The sequence below is a fragment of the Apium graveolens genome, chromosome 10, assembly GCF_009905375.1.
Source record: "Apium graveolens cultivar Ventura chromosome 10, ASM990537v1, whole genome shotgun sequence".
Classification (NCBI taxonomy): Eukaryota; Viridiplantae; Streptophyta; class Magnoliopsida; order Apiales; family Apiaceae; genus Apium; species Apium graveolens.
Genome location: NC_133656.1, coordinates 133,676,626 through 133,694,841, shown reverse-complemented (window position 1 = coordinate 133,694,841; position 18,216 = coordinate 133,676,626). Strand labels below are relative to the sequence as shown.

General features: G+C 37.6%; 1 protein-coding gene across 1 annotated transcript; it reads right to left on the bottom strand.

Annotated features, from left to right (window-relative positions):
- Positions 1-707: 707 nt before the first annotated feature.
- On the bottom strand, positions 708-16,876 carry LOC141691015 (protein FAR1-RELATED SEQUENCE 5-like). Its single transcript, XM_074495766.1, has 3 exons — positions 16,834-16,876; positions 15,595-16,153; positions 708-2,337 (listed from the first exon to the last, which is right to left on the bottom strand). Exons 1-3 carry the CDS (start codon positions 16,874-16,876, stop codon positions 708-710), a joined length of 2,232 nt encoding a protein of 743 aa, XP_074351867.1.
- Between the last annotated feature and the right edge of the window lie 1,340 nt (positions 16,877-18,216).

The window sequence follows — 18,216 nt, the reverse complement described above, 5'->3', positions numbered from 1 at the left end:
GTCTGCGATCCTATCACATTCCACAATTTTACCGTCATCCCATTCGGAAAGTCTCCAAGGGCCATCGGGGGAGTCCTTACCCAAGTTCAAAAATGGGAAAAAGTAAGGCGGCTCATTGCTCCAAACTCTTACAAACATGCAAGGAAGGGTTAACCAGTGGCATGCTTCGGCCCAAACCCTTGAACGGTATGCCTCTTCTTCTGGAGGGTGCAACTCCGGGTCTTCTTCCTCCACTAGGGGAGGTCCTTCGATTAACCGTGCTAGTTCCTCGCTCCATTCACGAGCGATTACATCCAACTCGCTAAATGTTGGTGACATACAATCCTCGAATTCAGAGTCCGAGTTTGAGAATGTGTTGCTAACGTGAGATACCGATTCGTCATCCGAGGTATTGGTCATTTCACCTACATATAATAAGAACAAATGCATGTTACCAAAATGAGGTGGAACTACTAAAATCAATATAAGTGTAAAGGATGACAAGACAGTATATAAGAGATTGTTATATAAAATTTGAATTACAATTGGCCACTTTGACTTTTTCTCAATTCTTCCAATTTCACTAAACATTTTCTAGCATCATGTCCCTCAATGTTGCAATGTCCGCATTTCCTTTTTTTCTTTGCAAGTTCCTCAACGGGACTTTTAATTCGGTGCTCTTTTTTGCGTCCTTTGGTTTTTGAAACAACGAGTTCAAGAATAGTTTCTTACAACTTCTCTCCACTTTCTTGAGAAAGTTTGGTATCAAATTCACTTCCAACACCTTCCACCCCATGAACGGGCATTTTCTCAATAATTTCGGTCTCTCGATTAATAACTCTCACGGCATACTCATAACGTTCCTTCGACGCCATGCAACTATGACTAAACCCCATAGTAAGTAAAGTCATGTGATTAAATCTTTCCGTTTGAGTCAAATCATGGGATGAGGCATCATCTCCGGACATGTGATATGGAAACACACCATCAACTCTATTGGCGTCCCTAGTCCACCTCCGTTTCACAAAATGTTCGGGAAATTCGGCAACACACCTCTTTGTCAACACGGTAATAATATGACGACACGGCATGCCCGAATGCTCAAACATTCTACATATGCAAGAACCCCGAAATGACAACTTGTTGAAGGTAACGAGATAAGTGGTTCTCCTATACTCAACCATTAATGGTCGATAACATTTGTAGTACGTATACTCCACATCTTCTAAGGAACGGTCTCTATCCTTCTCCACAAAGTACTTTGCGGCCTCAACCAATTGCTCTTGAAATTTTTTGAACATCTCTTTTGTATAAATGGAAGCAGCATGTTGCTCCAAGGCGGTGTTCAGTCGCATGCAACGAATTTTATGACGTGTATTATAATCATCTTCTTTCTCACGCATAAATTGTCTTTCTAATGCTTTTTGTGCACCCTCGACAAATTCTTTCAACCCCGTGCAAGACCCTACATAAGCATCAAAAAAGGCATTTATTTCTTCGCTTCTTGAAGTTGTTTTTTGACCCGCGGAAAAAATGTTACGTGTATAAGCATCAATCCACTTATGCTTCAATTTATACAAGCCTTGCAACCATGTATTATCCTCCAACTTGTACTTCAAGATCAATGCTTTCCACCTATCCTCAAAAATTTCTTCGGTCAACGAGTGATATATGCAATTGTTGAAGTCACCTTTAAATTCCTCCTTTGCATAGTAGGTTGAGAGCTTCTCCGGAAATTTGTTACTAATGTGCCACGAACACAACAAATGTGTCATGTTCGGTAGTTGAGATTGAATTGCCCCCGCCATCGCTTGATCTTGATCGGTGATAATAGCCAAAGGTGCTTTTCCTTCAACGGCCTCTAACCAAGTACCCAAAACCCACTCAAATGTAGTCTTCAATTCATCACGCATTAGTGCAAAACCAAAGAGAACCGAATGATAGTGATGATTCAACCCGGCGAACGGCACAAACGGCATAGCATACCTACTTATTCGATATGCTGTATCAAATGCAACCACATCACCAAAATTTTTGTAGGCCAACAACGACTGGGGGTCAATCCATAAAAGACACTTCAATCTTCCTTCTTCATCAATTAGAGTCCGAATAAAAAAATTTCTTCCACTTTCCTCTTCTAACCTATGTAACAAATCCAATCCCGCTTGCGCATCATTCATACCCAAATTATCTTTTCTAAAATCTCGCACGACATTTCTCAAGTGTTGGGCATGAAACCCTACTTGCTCCTCTCCTCCATGCATTTTTCCAAATATATTCATTTGTTGTGTAGGCGCAATACCCGAAACATGTAAACTCTTAATTAAATTCTTTTGGGCGGCGATTACATGTCGCTCCCTTTTAATCAAATTCATCTTAGAAGGCGACACAACATCGTGATTGTGATTTGTTAGGAATATATGTGCATTAGTTTGATGATATGTTTAACAAAACACTTAAGTAGAAATTTAGTGTCTGTAGCCTCAACGGATAAGACCACTTTGGCTATCCGTTGATGGTGTAGCTTTACTTAGAAATAAGTCTAGTATTGTAGCATATTTCAGTCTCTGTATTTAAAATTGTAATTCTTAGAAGTTGAGAGAAACTATGAGTCATGTTGACTACTAGATGATATGCAGATAGGAAGGCCAATTGTAAATATTTCATGCCTTGTAATTTTGTATAAATGAAGTGGTATCAACGGATGACTTAAAAGACCTTCAACGGATGAGAAGCTAAGCTTCAACGGATGTCTCTAAAGCTTCAACGGATAACATCCTTCAACGGATGAGAGCATCAACGGATGAAAGCTTCAACGGATAACATCCTTCAACGGATGAAGTCATCAACGGATGAAAGCTTCAACGGATGTTCTGCTAATTAGCCGTTGATAAGTGGTAGTTGTACCTACAAACAGAGGCACGTGGGTTGACAGAGAAAACCTGAGATGTGGTAGCCGAATTTCAGGATCAACAGAAAAAGCAGCCGTTCTTCTTTAGTACAAAGTTGCAATAGTCAACAAAGTACTTGAGTGAACAGGAAAAGAAGCAAGTGAAGAACTTATTTTACTATTGTAATTTTATATTGTTTTTCACTTGTACACTTGGTAATATATATAAACCAAGAAGAAGCTAGTAATTAGATAGAATTTTTCCAGAGCTGTTAAGAAATATCTTGAGAGAAAATTCATCTAGTTTGTACTAGGATGCAGCTGTGATCAACATTGTTGAACACAGATTTTCTAATACACCATCTCTGGTGGAACAACAAATCCACCAGAAAAGTTTTTAAAGTTTGTTGTGTTCTTTACATTTTGTGTTTGAATATATATCTGTCTGCATTAGCTCAAAGCAATTCATACACTTGTTCATCTAGAACACACTGCTTTAATAAACTTCTCAAAACTTGAAAAAGTTTTGAGATTTACATTCAACCCCCCTTCTGTAAATCTCATTGTTAGTCCTCTAGGAATAACAATTGGTATCAGAGCAAGCTCTTGACACACAAAGAGTTTAAAGATCTTGGAATCTAACAAAGATGAGTAAGAAGGATATTGGAGTAAAGATCCCAGTTCTTGACAAAGACAGTTATCACCACTGGAAGGTGAAAATGCACCTTCATCTACTCTCCCAAGATGAAGGTTATGTAAACTGCATTGAGAATGGTCCTCACATTCCCCACAAAGTAGCCACAGTTGCTACGGCCACAATTGCTGTTGGTCAATCCATTCCAAAACCTAGAGCAGAATGGACAATGGAAGACACAGAAGAAGTCCACAAGGATAAGAAGGCTATGAACATTTTGTTTAATGGTCTTGACAAGGATATGTTTGATAATGTGATAAATTGTTCAACTGCCAAAGAGGTTTGGGACACAGTTCAGCTGCTGTGTGAAGGTACAGAACAAGTAAAAGAGAACAAAATGCAGCTTCTCATTCAACAGTATGAGTACTTTCATTTTGAAGAGAATGAATCTTTAAATGACACATTCAATAGATTCCAAAAACTGTTGAATGGACTGAAACTGTATGGTAGAGTGTACCAGGTGAAGGATTCAAATCTTAAATTTTTGAGATCCTTACCAAAGGAATGGAAACCCATGACTGTTTCCTTAAGAAACTCTCAGGATTATAAGGACTTTACTCTTGAAAGATTATATGGAATCTTGAAGACTTATGAACTAGAGTTGGAACAGGATGAGGTATTGGAGAGGGGGAGAAAGAAAGGAGGTTCAGTTGCATTGGTAGCTGAAAATGAGAAAGAATGCAGAAAAGAAACTGTGAGATCTACATCAAGCTCCAAAGATGGTGTAAGAAATCCAGAATCAGACAAGGGTAAAGGGCAAGTTGCTGAAAATGAAGACAACTCCAGTCAAGATGACTCTGATGGTATTGATGAGCATCTTGCATTTCTGTCCAGGAGATTTGCAAAGATGAAGTTCAGGAAAAACACTGGAGCCACTAAACCCTATAAGAACATGGTGGACAAATCCAAGTTCAAGTGTTTTAATTGTGGTATAAGTGGACACTTTGCAAGTGAGTGCAGAAAGCCAACCTCTGAAAAGAAGAAATTTGAACAAGTAGATTACAAAAAGAAATATTTTGATCTACTCAAACAGAAGGAAAGGGCTTTCATCACTCAAGAAAAGGACTGGGCAGCTGATGGAGATGAAGAGGATGAAGATGTGGATTATGTCAACCTTGCTCTCATGGCTGATTCTGAAGAAAACGAAGTTAGTTCATCAAGCAATCAGGTAATCACTACTGATTTAACACAACTTACTAAAGAAGAGTGCAATGATGCTTTCAATGACATGTCTACTGAATTGTATCATTTGCGTGTGTCTCTTAAATCTCTTGCTAAAGAAAATAGTAGGATCAAAGAGAACAATCTGTTTTTAAGCAATAGAAATAATGTGTTAGAAAATAAGTTGATTGACCTAGAGAAAACCAAATTGCATTGTATATCTGTTGAGAATGAACTAGCTGAATCTCTTAAGAAAGTAGAAATACTTTCCAATCAATTAGAGAAAGAGCAAGAGGTGATTAAAGCCTGGAAAACATCTAGGGATGTAAGTGCTCAAATTGCCAAAGTCCAAGGAATTGAATCATTCTGTGAAACTGCCTGGGATAAAAATAAAAAGAAACTGGAATTAATTGATGGACTGTCAACGGATGTGGAATCAACGGATGATGAAAGTTATCCGTTGAAGGAAGAAAAGGAACATCCGTTGAAGGTTCCTCAATTAAAACAGGCAGATGTTTCTAAAAGAGAAAATCTAAAGAAACTCAACAAAAAGTTTGGTTCAACTTCAAAGAACTTTGTCAAAGAAGAAGCAAGCACATCCAAAGATGTCAGAAAGGTGAATGTAGGGCACATGACCTTAGAACAGTTAAACAATAGGCTCAAGATGGTTGAGGATAAAAAGGAATCCAAAAGGAAATCCAACAGAAATGGGAAGGTAGGAGTTAACAAACATAACAATTACACACCTGATAAGTATGCTCCTAGAAAAAGCTGTGTGCATTGTAGTAGTGTTAATCATCTATCTGCTAATTGTAAATCTATTAAGAAATCTCCCATAACTGTACCCTCTTCCATGCCTAACATGTCTGTATCACCTCTACATGCTATGCCTGTTATGTCTCAACAAAATCCTTATGCACATTTTGCAAACATGCCATATTTTAACAATCCTTATCTTGCTGCATTCAGTATGCCTCAATTGCCATACAATATGCCAATGTGGAATAACATGTATGCACAATCCATGCTCAATAATTCTATAAATATGCTGGATAATGTTGTGACTAACTCTACACCTCAACCAACCACATCTAAGACCAAGGTTGACTCAAACTCACCTAAGTCTAAAGATGCAGGAGGAATGAAGTCTAGGAGAAAGGCTAACAAGAATGGACCCAAGGAAACTTGGGTACCAAAATCAAATTGATTGATTTTGTGGTGTGCAGGAAAATAGAAGAAATCTATGGTACTTGGACAGTGGCTGTTCAAGACACATGACTGGAGATTTCTCCCTGCTCACAGAGTTTAAAGAGAGAGCTGGCCCCAGCATAACCTTTGGAGATGACAGCAAAGGGTTTACTATGGGATATGGCTTGATTTCAACAAGGAATGTCATCATTGAAGAAGTTGCATTAGTTGATGGTCTCAAGCACAACTTACTGAGTATCAGTCAACTATGTGATAGAGGGAATACAGTTTCCTTCAATTCTGAAGCCTGTGTTGTCACTAGTAAGAAAGACAACAAAGTGGTTCTAACTGGAGTTAGAAAAGGAAATGTGTACTTAGCTGACTTCAACTCTACAGATGCAGAATCTATTACTTGTCTCTTCAGCAAAGCAAGTTCAGTTGAGAGTTGGCTATGGCACAAGAAGCTATCCCATTTGAATTTCAAGACAATGAATGATCTAGTCAAAAAGGACTTAGTAAGAGGAATTCCTCTTGTTGAATTCTCAAGGGATGGTCTGTGTGATGCTTGTCAGAAAGGCAAACAAAGGAAAGCATCATTTCAGAAGAAGCTTGAAACAACAATTGATGAACCATTACAGCTGCTACATATGGATTTGTTTGGACCAGTCAATGTATTGTCAATAGCAAGAAAAAGACATTGCTTAGTGATTGTAGATGATTTCTCAAAGTTCTCATGGGTCTGTTTTCTTGGATCAAAGGATGAAGCAAGTGAAATCATTATCAATCACATCAGGCAAGTCAATAATCATCCTGACTTAAAGGTAAGAAACATCAGGAGTGACAATGGAACTGAGTTCAAGAATTTGACATTAAGGCTGTTCTGTGAAGAAAATGGAATCATGCATGAGTTCTCAGCTCCAAGAACACCTCAGCAAAATGGGGTAGTTGAAAGAAAGAACAGATCTTTAATTGAGGCTGCCAGAACAATGCTTGAAGAATCAAAGTTACCAACATATTTTTGGGCTGAAGCTGTTAATTGTGCCTGTTTCACTCAAAATATTTCTTTGATCAATCAAGCTAAAGGCATGACTCCTTATCAGTTGTTCAAGAAAAGAAAACCAACTCTAAACTTTCTTCATGTCTTTGGATGTAAATGTTTTATACTGAGGAATCAATCTGACCATAAAGGGAAGTTTGATGCAAAGGCTGATGAAGGAATATTTGTTGGTTATTCAGCTGGAAAATCTTATAGGGTCTACAATCTAAGAACCAACACTGTTATGGAATCTGTGCATGTTGTGTTTGATGATAAAAAGATTGATGGACTAACAGATGAGGAACATTATGAGAGACTCAAATTTGACAATATTGAAATATATTGTAATGATAGTGAAGAAGAGATCGATGGAGACGACACTTCAAAAGGAATACAAAATTTGCTCCTGGATAATGCACAAAATTCAGCATCCGTTGAAAGACATTGTGCATCATCCGTTGAAGTACTTAATGAAGCATCCGTTGATCATAGCTCATCAACTGATAATCAATTTACATCATTAATTGATGGAACTCCAAGTTCCCTGCAAAGGACCAACAACTCAGGGGGAGTTTCAACTAATCAAAACTCTATCTCACATCATGACAATACTGAGATCACCTCATCTAGAGCTCATCTTCCACCTCAAAGGAAATGGACCAAGAATCATCCCTTTGAACTGATCATTGGTGATGCATCATCTAAAGTGCAAACAAGAAGAGCTACTCAAGATGAATGTCTGTATAGTAGTTTTCTATCTCAGGAGGAACCTAAGAAAGTGGAAGAAGCCTTATTGGATCCAGATTGGATATTAGCTATGCAGGAAGAGCTAAACCAATTTGAGAAAAACCAAGTTTGGAAGCTGGTACCCAAACCAAAGAACAAGAGTCCTATTGATACAAAATGGGTATTCAGAAATAAGATGGATGAAAATGGCATTATCATAAGGAATAAAGCCAGATTGGTTGCTAAAGGCTATTCTCAGCAAGAGGGAATAGATTTTGATGAGACATATGCTCCTGTTGCAAGACTTGAAGCTATCAGAATCTTTCTAGCCTATGCAGCCCATGCCAATTTCAAAGTCTATCAAATGGATGTCAAGAGTGCATTTCTAAATGGGAAATTAGAGGAAGAAGTCTATGTAAGTCAACCTCCAGGATTTGAAGATCCAAATTTTCCAGACTATGTGTATTATCTGTTGAAAGCACTCTATGGACTGAAGCAAGCACCTAGAGCCTGGTATGAAACATTATCAAAATTTCTTTTGGAGAATCACTTCACTAGAGGTACTGTTGATAAAACTCTCTTCTTTAGAAATGTTAATGGCTCTAGTATACTTGTTCAAATTTATGTAGATGACATAATATTTGGTTCTAAAGATAATAAACTTTGTAAAAAGTTTGCTAAGCTAATGCAAAGTAATTATGAAATGAGCCTAATGGGAGAACTAACCTATTTTCTTGGTTTACAAATTAAACAAGTTAGTAATGGAATTTTCATTAGTCAAACTAAATATATTCATGATCTTTTAAAGAAGTTTGACTTAATGGAATGTTCATCGGCAAAAACTCCCATGGCCACTGCCACCAAACTTGAATTAAATAAGACTGAAAGGTCTGTGGACATTACAAGTTATAGAGGCATGGTTGGTTCACTTTTATATTTAACTGCTAGCAGACCAGATATAATGTTTGCTACATGTCTGTGTGCTAGATTTCAAGCTGATCCTAGGGAGTCTCACTTAATTGCTATCAAGAGAATTTTCAGATATCTCAAGGGTACACCAAATTTAGGAATTTGGTATCCTAGAGAATCTGGCTTTGATCTAATTGGTTATTCAGATGCAGACTATGCAGGTTGCAAAATAGACAGGAAAAGTACAACAGGCTCCTGCCAATTCCTGGGAAACAAGCTTGTATCATGGTTTAGCAAAAAGCAAAATTCAGTCTCTACTTCTACAGCTGAGGCTGAATACATTGCTGCTGGAAGTTGCTGTTCTCAAATGTTATGGATGAGGAATCAACTCCTTGATTATGGACTTCATGTTGATAGAATACCTATCTTTTGTGACAACACAAGTGCCATAGCCATAACAGAGAATCCTGTGCAGCACTCAAGGACCAAGCACATTGATATTAAGTACCACTTCATCAGGGAGCATGTCATGAATGGTACGGTGGAACTACATTTTGTTCCAAGTGAACAACAAATTGCTGACATATTTACCAAGCCACTTGATGAATCAACATTCACAAGATTGGTAAGTGAGCTAGGTATGCTTAATTACTCTTAAAATTCATGTCTTCTTTGCAATTTGATGTGAAGCCTGAAATATATTAGTTGCTAGAACAAATTTGACTTTTAACAAAGTTTATTCCATCAACGGATGTTCCCTATCCGTTGAAAGTCAAAATTGCTCTATCAACGGATATTCATTATCCGTTGAAAGACAAGTATATCTCTGGAACTTTTATCCGTCAACGGATAAAACTGAAGTACCTTTCAACGGATGACAATGTACATTATCCGTTGAAATGTCACATCAGACGTTTGAGGTGTTTCACAGCCGTTGATTCTATTTTCTTAACCGTTGATACCATACATACATCTGTATGTATCGGTTTTAAAGGTAGTTATTAGAATACTTACAGTTTATTCTTAAACGGCTGAAATTCACTAACACCTATTTATTGATTAATCCTTTATTTATTTATTTTTTTTTTTTTGAAAGCATATAAGCCCTTCTGATAGTTCATTATTACTTTACGCTTTCTTAGAATTTCAAGCATTTACCATTTTCTCTCTGCAAAATCTTCAAGTTATTCTCTGCAATTTCTACTCACAAAAATGGCACCAGTCGTGAAGATTATGTCTCAATCTGGGTTCATCTACGAGAAGAACAATTTCATAGCTCTGGTAGAAAAGAATGAAGCCCACTCAGATTATCACAAAATGATGGACTTCATCAAAAACTGTAAACTTAGCTATGCAATGCTGGAAGCCCCAACGATTTTCTGTGAAGTAGTTGAGGAGATTTGGACAACTGCTGAGTTCAACTCCATGGATATGACTATCTCCTTCACTCTCAAAGGTAAAAATCACTGTCTTAACTGTGATGACTTACAAGCATGTTTTAAATTACCTGAGAACAATGCCATGACACCACACACTGATAGTGATGTATCCAGCATGTTAGATTCCATAGGTTACTCTCTTAACTCTGCTAATTTAGGGGGTATTAGACGAAAAGGCCTTAGGAAAGAATGGAGTTTTCTTGGGGATGCCTTCATAAAGGTTTTCTCTGGGAAAATTAGTAATTTTGATGCCATAACTTCATCTCTTGTTAATATGTTCTATATGCTTGTTTCTGATAGGTACTTTAACTTTAGCAACTATGTGATGCTAGAATTAGGTACTAGATTAGGTAACAAAGCTAATAGACCTAATAACATCTATTATGCTAGATTCTTTATGTTATTGGCTAACCATGTTGCTGAAGGTTTAGTCATTATCAATGAGAATAATAAACTCAAGTGCTGGGCACAAGAGAAAAGAGTTCTTGCAGACTTATTGAGAATGGATCTCAACAGCAGTGTGCAATTGGTATATCTACCAATCATGAATGCACCCCAGGTAGGTGAGGTAATTGCTTCTACAACTCCTACTTCTTCCAATCCCTCTATTTCTTTATCTTCTAGTGTGGCCATGAAATCTGTGTCAATGCCCCAACAGATTTCTACCAAGGTCACCAAATCTAAACTTTCAAAATCCAAGACAAAGAAAACCACCTCTGTTGTTTCTCAAAAGACAACAGTTGAAACAACAACCATTAACCCTGAGGGAAGTGATCAGGGTGTGAGTGGTGAGGGGAGGGGTGAACATCAAAGAAACCCCCAGGATAAGGAAGGAGAGTTGAGTGCTTCCCAAGCTAGCCAAGCCCCAGTTTCTCAAAAAGCTGTGGTGGTTGAAAAGGTTTCTAGCACATCCCTAGTAGCATCCTCCCAAAAGGATGTTACTATTGAAAAGAGTTCCCAACCAGGAACACAGAACAAAAGAGGGAGGGACACTAAAGCCAAACACTCACCTACAAAAGCTTTTATTAGAAGAAAGAAGGCTAGAACCCAATCTTCTACACAGGGTGCACACACTGCACAGATACATCCATCTGTCTCTGTGCCTTCTCAAACTCAGTTTGATGTGACTCCAATAAATGTGGAGTCACAGCCCCATTCTCTCACAATAACTACACATCAATCACCAAATACTTCTTCACCATCTCTGGATGTGGATATGCTATTCCCATCAATTCCTGATTCTCCCTCTTTACAACTCAGGGAGGAGCCCCACTCAAATACAGGTGATCATCATCTTTTAGATGATTTGTTGGATCACCCGCAAATTCTTTCAGATATAATTGAAGGATCTGTATCAACACACATCAAATCAATCTATACAGATTCAACAGTTATATCACTTTCAATTTCATCTTCTTTTCCTTCTTCAACGGATATCACTCATCCGTTGACAAGTGGTTGCTCTTCAACGGATAAGCTTAACAGCAGTTATCCGTTGATAACAACAGTTTCAACTTCAACGGATATTCCACATCCGTTGATAGTCTCTACACAAATAACTGAAATGATTCCAAGTGTAGAAGACATGAATACTGTGCAATCACTTTTAGGATTGAGGGCAGGGAGTGAAAATTTGAGTGAGAGGCTGGGTTGCTCCCAGGCAAAAGGAGAGATTGAGAGCACAATAATGCATGCTATTTCTTCCAGCATGGCAAAAGTCAGTGAGTGGAGTACCACCTTAGAAGGTGAAGGTGAGGGAGTGAGATGTGTGAGCCAGGGGGAGCCCCTGATGCAAGAACATAGAGAAAAAGAGAGAAAAGCAGGTACAGTTGATACAAGGGTGAAACCAGCCATTGCTCATGAGTCAATGATGGTGGATGATGCTGAAAAGGAAAGACAATTTCAGCAACATTACAAAGCTGTAATTGATAACATTTCCTTGGATGCTGACACTTTTACTCATCCTGTGACAGCCTATCAAATGTTGGCTGCTCAGGGCAATGAGGAGGCAGAAAGGACACTACATCTAGTGCACACAACAGAATCTCTTCAAAGGGATAAAACTGCTATTAACAGGATGCCTTCTACAGCTGGTGAGCCATCTGAGGAATTTGGAGTAAATTCTGATGATGATGACTCTATTTCTTCTGATGGAAGCATGAACATAGGGGGAGATGAAGACCCTAGTTCCATTCCTAATCTACCTGAATGGGCCCTGACTAAGGAGCATAGAACAGGTGAATTCAATGTCCACTTGGTCAAACAAATCATCACTATTCAAAAGGCCATTCAGAACACTTCAAATGCAAATATCAAGGCTATCCTCCAAGCTCACCTGGACTCACTGCATCTCATGAAGTTGCAGAAAGTAAAGCAAAATATGAGTCTAGATGATCTCAGGAAAGATATTGCTGACTTGAAATCCTTCACTTCAGAAAAATTGGATTCAGTCATGCCCTATGGTACTTTGCAGGACTTGGTTTCGAGATTGAAAAAGGAATCAGTTACTGAACAAAGGCTGGCCAAGTTGGAAGACAGAGTTCAAGGAATTGAAGACTCTGTGGCCACCCTTCTTCTCAACCAACAATCTCAAACCAATCTCCTAATGCAGCTGGCAAAAGCACAAGGCTTGACCCCTTTCCTTGATGATAACAAAAAGGGGGAGAATAAAAGGGAAGGGGAAGAAGAGCCCTCTACAAAGATTCAGATATCTAAAGTGCTAGTTCCTGCCATCACTACTTCTCCAATTATTCAAATCAAGGGCAAGCCTGATGGAATTGATTTGATTCAGCCTTCAGCAGCTGAAATTCAAGTGAAAGAACAAAGGAGGAGAATTGATGAAAGGTTGCAACTGTTGTTTGGTTCTACACAAGACAAATCAATATCTGTGAAACACAGCACAAAAATTGAACCAATCAACATGGAGCTCATGCCAGTAGGGAGTCATAAGGATGGAGAAGCTTCTTCCAAAGAGCTACAAGCTATAATCCTCAAGCCCAATGAAAGATCCAATAAGGACTCAACAAAGAATCCTTTAAAAGAAGTGGACTTTCCTCCTCCAAAAGATGATGAGAACAAGATTTTAGGCAGGAGTATTGCCTATCTCAAAAAGTCCATGGATGAGGCTGTAAGGAGAAATAGAGCTATTATCATTAGAGAGGGAAAGAGCATATGTGTGATGCAAGGACATCCCAAATTCTCAATAGCCAAGAAGGAAGAAGCCAAGAAATTAAAGGCTGACAAAAGAGCACAAGCAAAGCTTGAACAACAGCTAAAGTCAAGTCTAGTGGAAAAAGAAAAAGGGATTGAAGTCAGGGGTGAAGACAAGACTGCAAACCTAGATGAGGTTCTAGGGAGTATATTTGGTGAGAGTATGGAGGAAAGAGAGGAATGGCAGAAGGGAAACAGAAGAAAGGCCAAGGCACACAGAAGGAGTGAAGATAACCCTGAAGATACCAAATCTATATCTAAACCACTACCTTCCATACCTGAACCTTTTGTTGCTGATCCCTCTATAAATATCCATGGTGAACCAATCATTCCAAAAGAGGAACCTATTGATTGGGACAACATCACATTGCCTACCTTTGTAACCAATATACCACTACCAAAGAAACAGAAAAGAAAATCTAAATCTACACCTCCCCTAACCTCTAAGAAATTCACTCAAAAACAAAAACCTAACCCTAAGCCACCCATTTCTAAAGATGATTATGTTCACATCTGTGACATAAAAGAAGCTTCAGACATTAATCTCTATCTGGATGAGCTGGAGGAAGTAAGGGGAATAGCTGCCTACAGACAGCTACCAGAGAGATTGGTTTTCAGATATAAGGGAGCTGGGGAAAGAACATGGCCTCTCTACAGGATTCTAAATGAAGGCTACTCTACCTTGATCAGAGTCTTTTCAGCCATCAAAAAGGATTCTGGCTTTACCAGAACAGCCAAGACTGAAATTCTCAACAAGATTGCCAACATAAGGAAGACTTGGAGGGAACCAAATGCTTTGCCCAGAACCTTACTCATACAAGAAAGGGGAACTAAAATTCACAAATCACCTCATTGGTTGATGGAATTTAGAGATGACAAAGGAGTCAGAAGATTTTTCAGACTTGAAGACCAACTCAAGATTGCCAGCAATGAAACTCTCAAGGAAATGCAATCTAAGTTGGATATCAGTGATGAAGATGAAGCTGAATTCTTCAGACAACTCCAACTCCAAATTGAGGGAAATGACAAAGGGCTAGGAAAGAAAACCAGGGAACAAAGAAGAAAATGATGATTTGCTCAGGCTAGAGGAGCACCCTTGGAAATACTGTAAATCTTCAATTACCTCCTAGTACATACACTTGTGCAGCACTTTTTATATTTCTACTTAGTTTCAATTCAAATATTTGTTAAGTGTTTTGTTATCATCAAGTTAACCCTGAATTTATGCCTACAGTTCTTATAGACATAAATAGGGGGAGATTGTTAGGAATATATGTGCATTAGTTTGATGATATGTTTAACAAAACACTTAAGTAGAAATTTAGTGTCTGTAGCCTCAACGGATAAGACCACTTTGGCTATCCGTTGATGGTGTAGCTTTACTTAGAAATAAGTCTAGTATTGTAGCATATTTCAGTCTCTGTATTTAAAATTGTAATTCTTAGAAGTTGAGAGAAACTATGAGTCATGTTGACTACTAGATGATATGCAGATAGGAAGGCCAATTGTAAATATTTCATGCCTTGTAATTTTGTATAAATGAAGTGGTATCAACGGATGACTTAAAAGACCTTCAACGGATGAGAAGCTAAGCTTCAACGGATGTCTCTAAAGCTTCAACGGATAACATCCTTCAACGGATGAGAGCATCAACGGATGAAAGCTTCAACGGATAACATCCTTCAACGGATGAAGTCATCAACGGATGAAAGCTTCAACGGATGTTCTGCTAATTAGCCGTTGATAAGTGGTAGTTGTACCTACAAACAGAGGCACGTGGGTTGACAGAGAAAACCTGAGATGTGGTAGCCGAATTTCAGGATCAACAGAAAAAGCAGTCGTTCTTCTTTAGTACAAAGTTGCAATAGTCAACAAAGTACTTGAGTGAACAGGAAAAGAAGCAAGTGAAGAACTTATTTTACTATTGTAATTTTATATTGTTTTTCACTTGTACACTTGGTAATATATATAAACCAAGAAGAAGCTAGTAATTAGATAGAATTTTTCCAGAGCTGTTAAGAAATATCTTGAGAGAAAATTCATCTAGTTTGTACTAGGATGCAGCTGTGATCAACATTGTTGAACACAGATTTTCTAATACACCATCTCTGGTGGAACAACAAATCCACCAGAAAAGTTTTTAAAGTTTGTTGTGTTCTTTACATTTTGTGTTTGAATATATATCTGTCTGCATTAGCTCAAAGCAATTCATACACTTGTTCATCTAGAACACACTGCTTTAATAAACTTCTCAAAACTTGAAAAAGTTTTGAGATTTACATTCAACCCCCCTTCTGTAAATCTCATTGTTAGTCCTCTAGGAATAACATGATTTAACTCCAATGATGTTATCTCCCAATGCCTTGTATTTCGCCTATTAATCACATAGATCCTAAACTTACATCCACTTCTAGGAAGTTTATCTCTACGCCTTTTCTTCTTCTCACTACCGACACTTTCTATCAAAACGTCTTCATCCTCTACGGGTTCTTTATCGCGGTTTTCTCCCGCTAAATTACAAACATAAGTACGGGCATATATTGTTTTGTCCACACGCCTTTGTGTATTTTGGATTTTAATTGCAAACCCATTTTTCAAAGCATAGGCCCTAATTATATTTTCGGCGGCTACCAAATTAGGGAAATTTTGACTCAAGAAAGGAATTACAATATCTTCTTCCCCAACAACACTCTTATCCCTACCCTCATGCACAAAATCATTATTTTCATGCAAATCTTCATTTTCAAATCTATGTTCACTAACATAAACATTTTCATCACAATCATCAACAAGGTTAACATAATTTACATTATCATTACGTAAGCAACTACCACTAATATCAACAACCTCATTATTTACAACATTATCATTTTTTCTCAAAGCTTTTCTACCTTGAAACCGAGCAAACATCTTATCCATAACTACAACAAGAAAAAAGCAAGAAATTGAGCTTACCAAATGTAATTAGTGAATAAGGATGAACAAAATTAAGAATTCCCCCAAATTTGCTCTCCAAATCGACAAATGATGCACAAAAAGGAAAGTGTGATTGTTTTTAGGGTTATAAACTGCAAGTATAGACGTTCCGCTAATATTATCCGCGGAAGGGAAATATGTTCCGCGGAAAAAAAGCGCGGAAAGGGTAGCATTCCGCGGAAAAAAAGCGCGGACCGGCCATTTTTTTTAATCCTGATCGTTGGATCACGATCCAACGACCAGAAGATAATGTGTTGGTTAAGGGTTCTCTGACACATGATTGTCACGTAACAGGACCTTATATTACCTCTAAAGAGTTGCATGAATTTTCACCAATTTGTATTTATTTTTTTTTCCCTAGTAAGTACTACTACAACTACAATATACTCTACATGCAGGACATGCATGCTAAAGGACAGAAGTAGACAGTATGTCATTTCACATAATTCTAAATCTCCGGGGACACCCTTGATCAGAAATAAATGAGAACTCTGAGTTAATGGCATCTACCTTCCCCCTTTTCTTTTTGTCCTTGTGTCCCTGACCTGAACAATCACACATTTATACTCCATACTCACAAATCTTTACCAGTCCACTCAATTTCACCCTTGCTGCTATAGCTTACAGCAACTGTACAGCTCAATTGTGCCGACACATGCTTTCCGCATTGATTCTTATTAACATAGCTAGACTATTTTATGACTAATGTAAAATTCACTTACATTTTACGAGAAAGATTATATTGAGTATGGTTCGGGTTTAACAAGCCTATTAGAACTTCAATTAAGGAACAAATTACAATATATTTTACGATTAAAATAATATCCGCTAACATTTTACGAGAATAATTATTCTGAGTATGGTTCGGTTTTAGCAAGAATATTAGAAATTAAATTAAGGAATGAATGGATTTATTGTCACGTGATAAGCCCATAAACAACTCCCCCATCTACGTGTGAAACTACATGAATCTTAGCTGAAGACGAGAATTTGAATTTGTACATGCAATTAAAAAATATACTACTTGTCTGGAAACAACTGCGATACCTATAAATCTTAGTTTGTGAAGGAGACTAGCAGTTTCTGGCATTAACATTGATCAGCTAGAATTATAATTTAATATTCTTGGTACTTGTATATAGTCAACTGTTTAGACAGTTCCAGCTGTGTTGTCCTAGTAAAGTACTGTTTAGAGGATTTTTAAGTCAAAAACGAGTCACTAATTAAATCAGTAAATCTGAAAAAATTGAGATTTAATTCAAGTTAGGCCTGCTAATTAAAATACAGAATAATTCAGATGGATATGAAGTACCAAGTGGCATGCACTTGCTAAACCTCTCGATTGGGTTCATTCTCCAAATTTATGTAGTATTTCAGGGAAAGGCTCTGAAGCTTCTGATCATCTTTCACAAGGCTCAATAAATTTAATCTGCAGAATAACATAACATGCATCTCTAGTTTTTCCTTGAACTCATCACAGCTTTTTATATATGGTCTCAAATTTTGCTCAACTTCTGTAGTTTATCAGCTTTTTGCTGAGTTTTATTCAGTCCTCCTACATTATTATTCTATTTTATATCTATAAAGCTGTATGCAATCACTTGAATTTGGATCGCAATTTTTTCACGTGTGTTGTTTCATTTTCATTTATTATTTTTGTTTAAGCTTGAGTTTTTTTGGGGAAATTTCTCACTTTTCTCACTTCCACCCTTATAAGCCTAATGTACGGGGTATGTTTAGTTGAACGATTGTGTTTATGGTTTGTGTATTCAATGTTGGTGATTCTTATATAAATCTCTCACATGTATTATATGTTGGAATACAAAGATTTATGATGATTTCCAGAATTCAACGCAACAGAATAATAGAGTTCAGATATTGCAGAATGCAGTTGATTCAGATTTTCCAAGTTGATTCAGATTTTCCAGGAGACTATTTCTCAGGTTTAGGTTTGTTAGAGTTTTGTGTAAATCTTGTTTATCTGGATAAACCTTATCTCAAACAAAGC

Coding starts and splice junctions, on each gene's coding strand:
- LOC141691015 (XM_074495766.1), bottom strand. CDS start 16,876: ATGCGGAAAGCATGTGTCGGCACAATTGAGCTGTACAGTTGCT. Junction 16,154..16,833: donor AATTGAGCTGTACAGTTGCT/GTAAGCTATAGC, acceptor TTCTTGTTGTAG/TTATGGATAAGATGTTTGCT. Junction 2,338..15,594: donor ATTAATAGGCGAAATACAAG/GCATTGGGAGAT, acceptor TTTGATTAAAAG/GGAGCGACATGTAATCGCCG.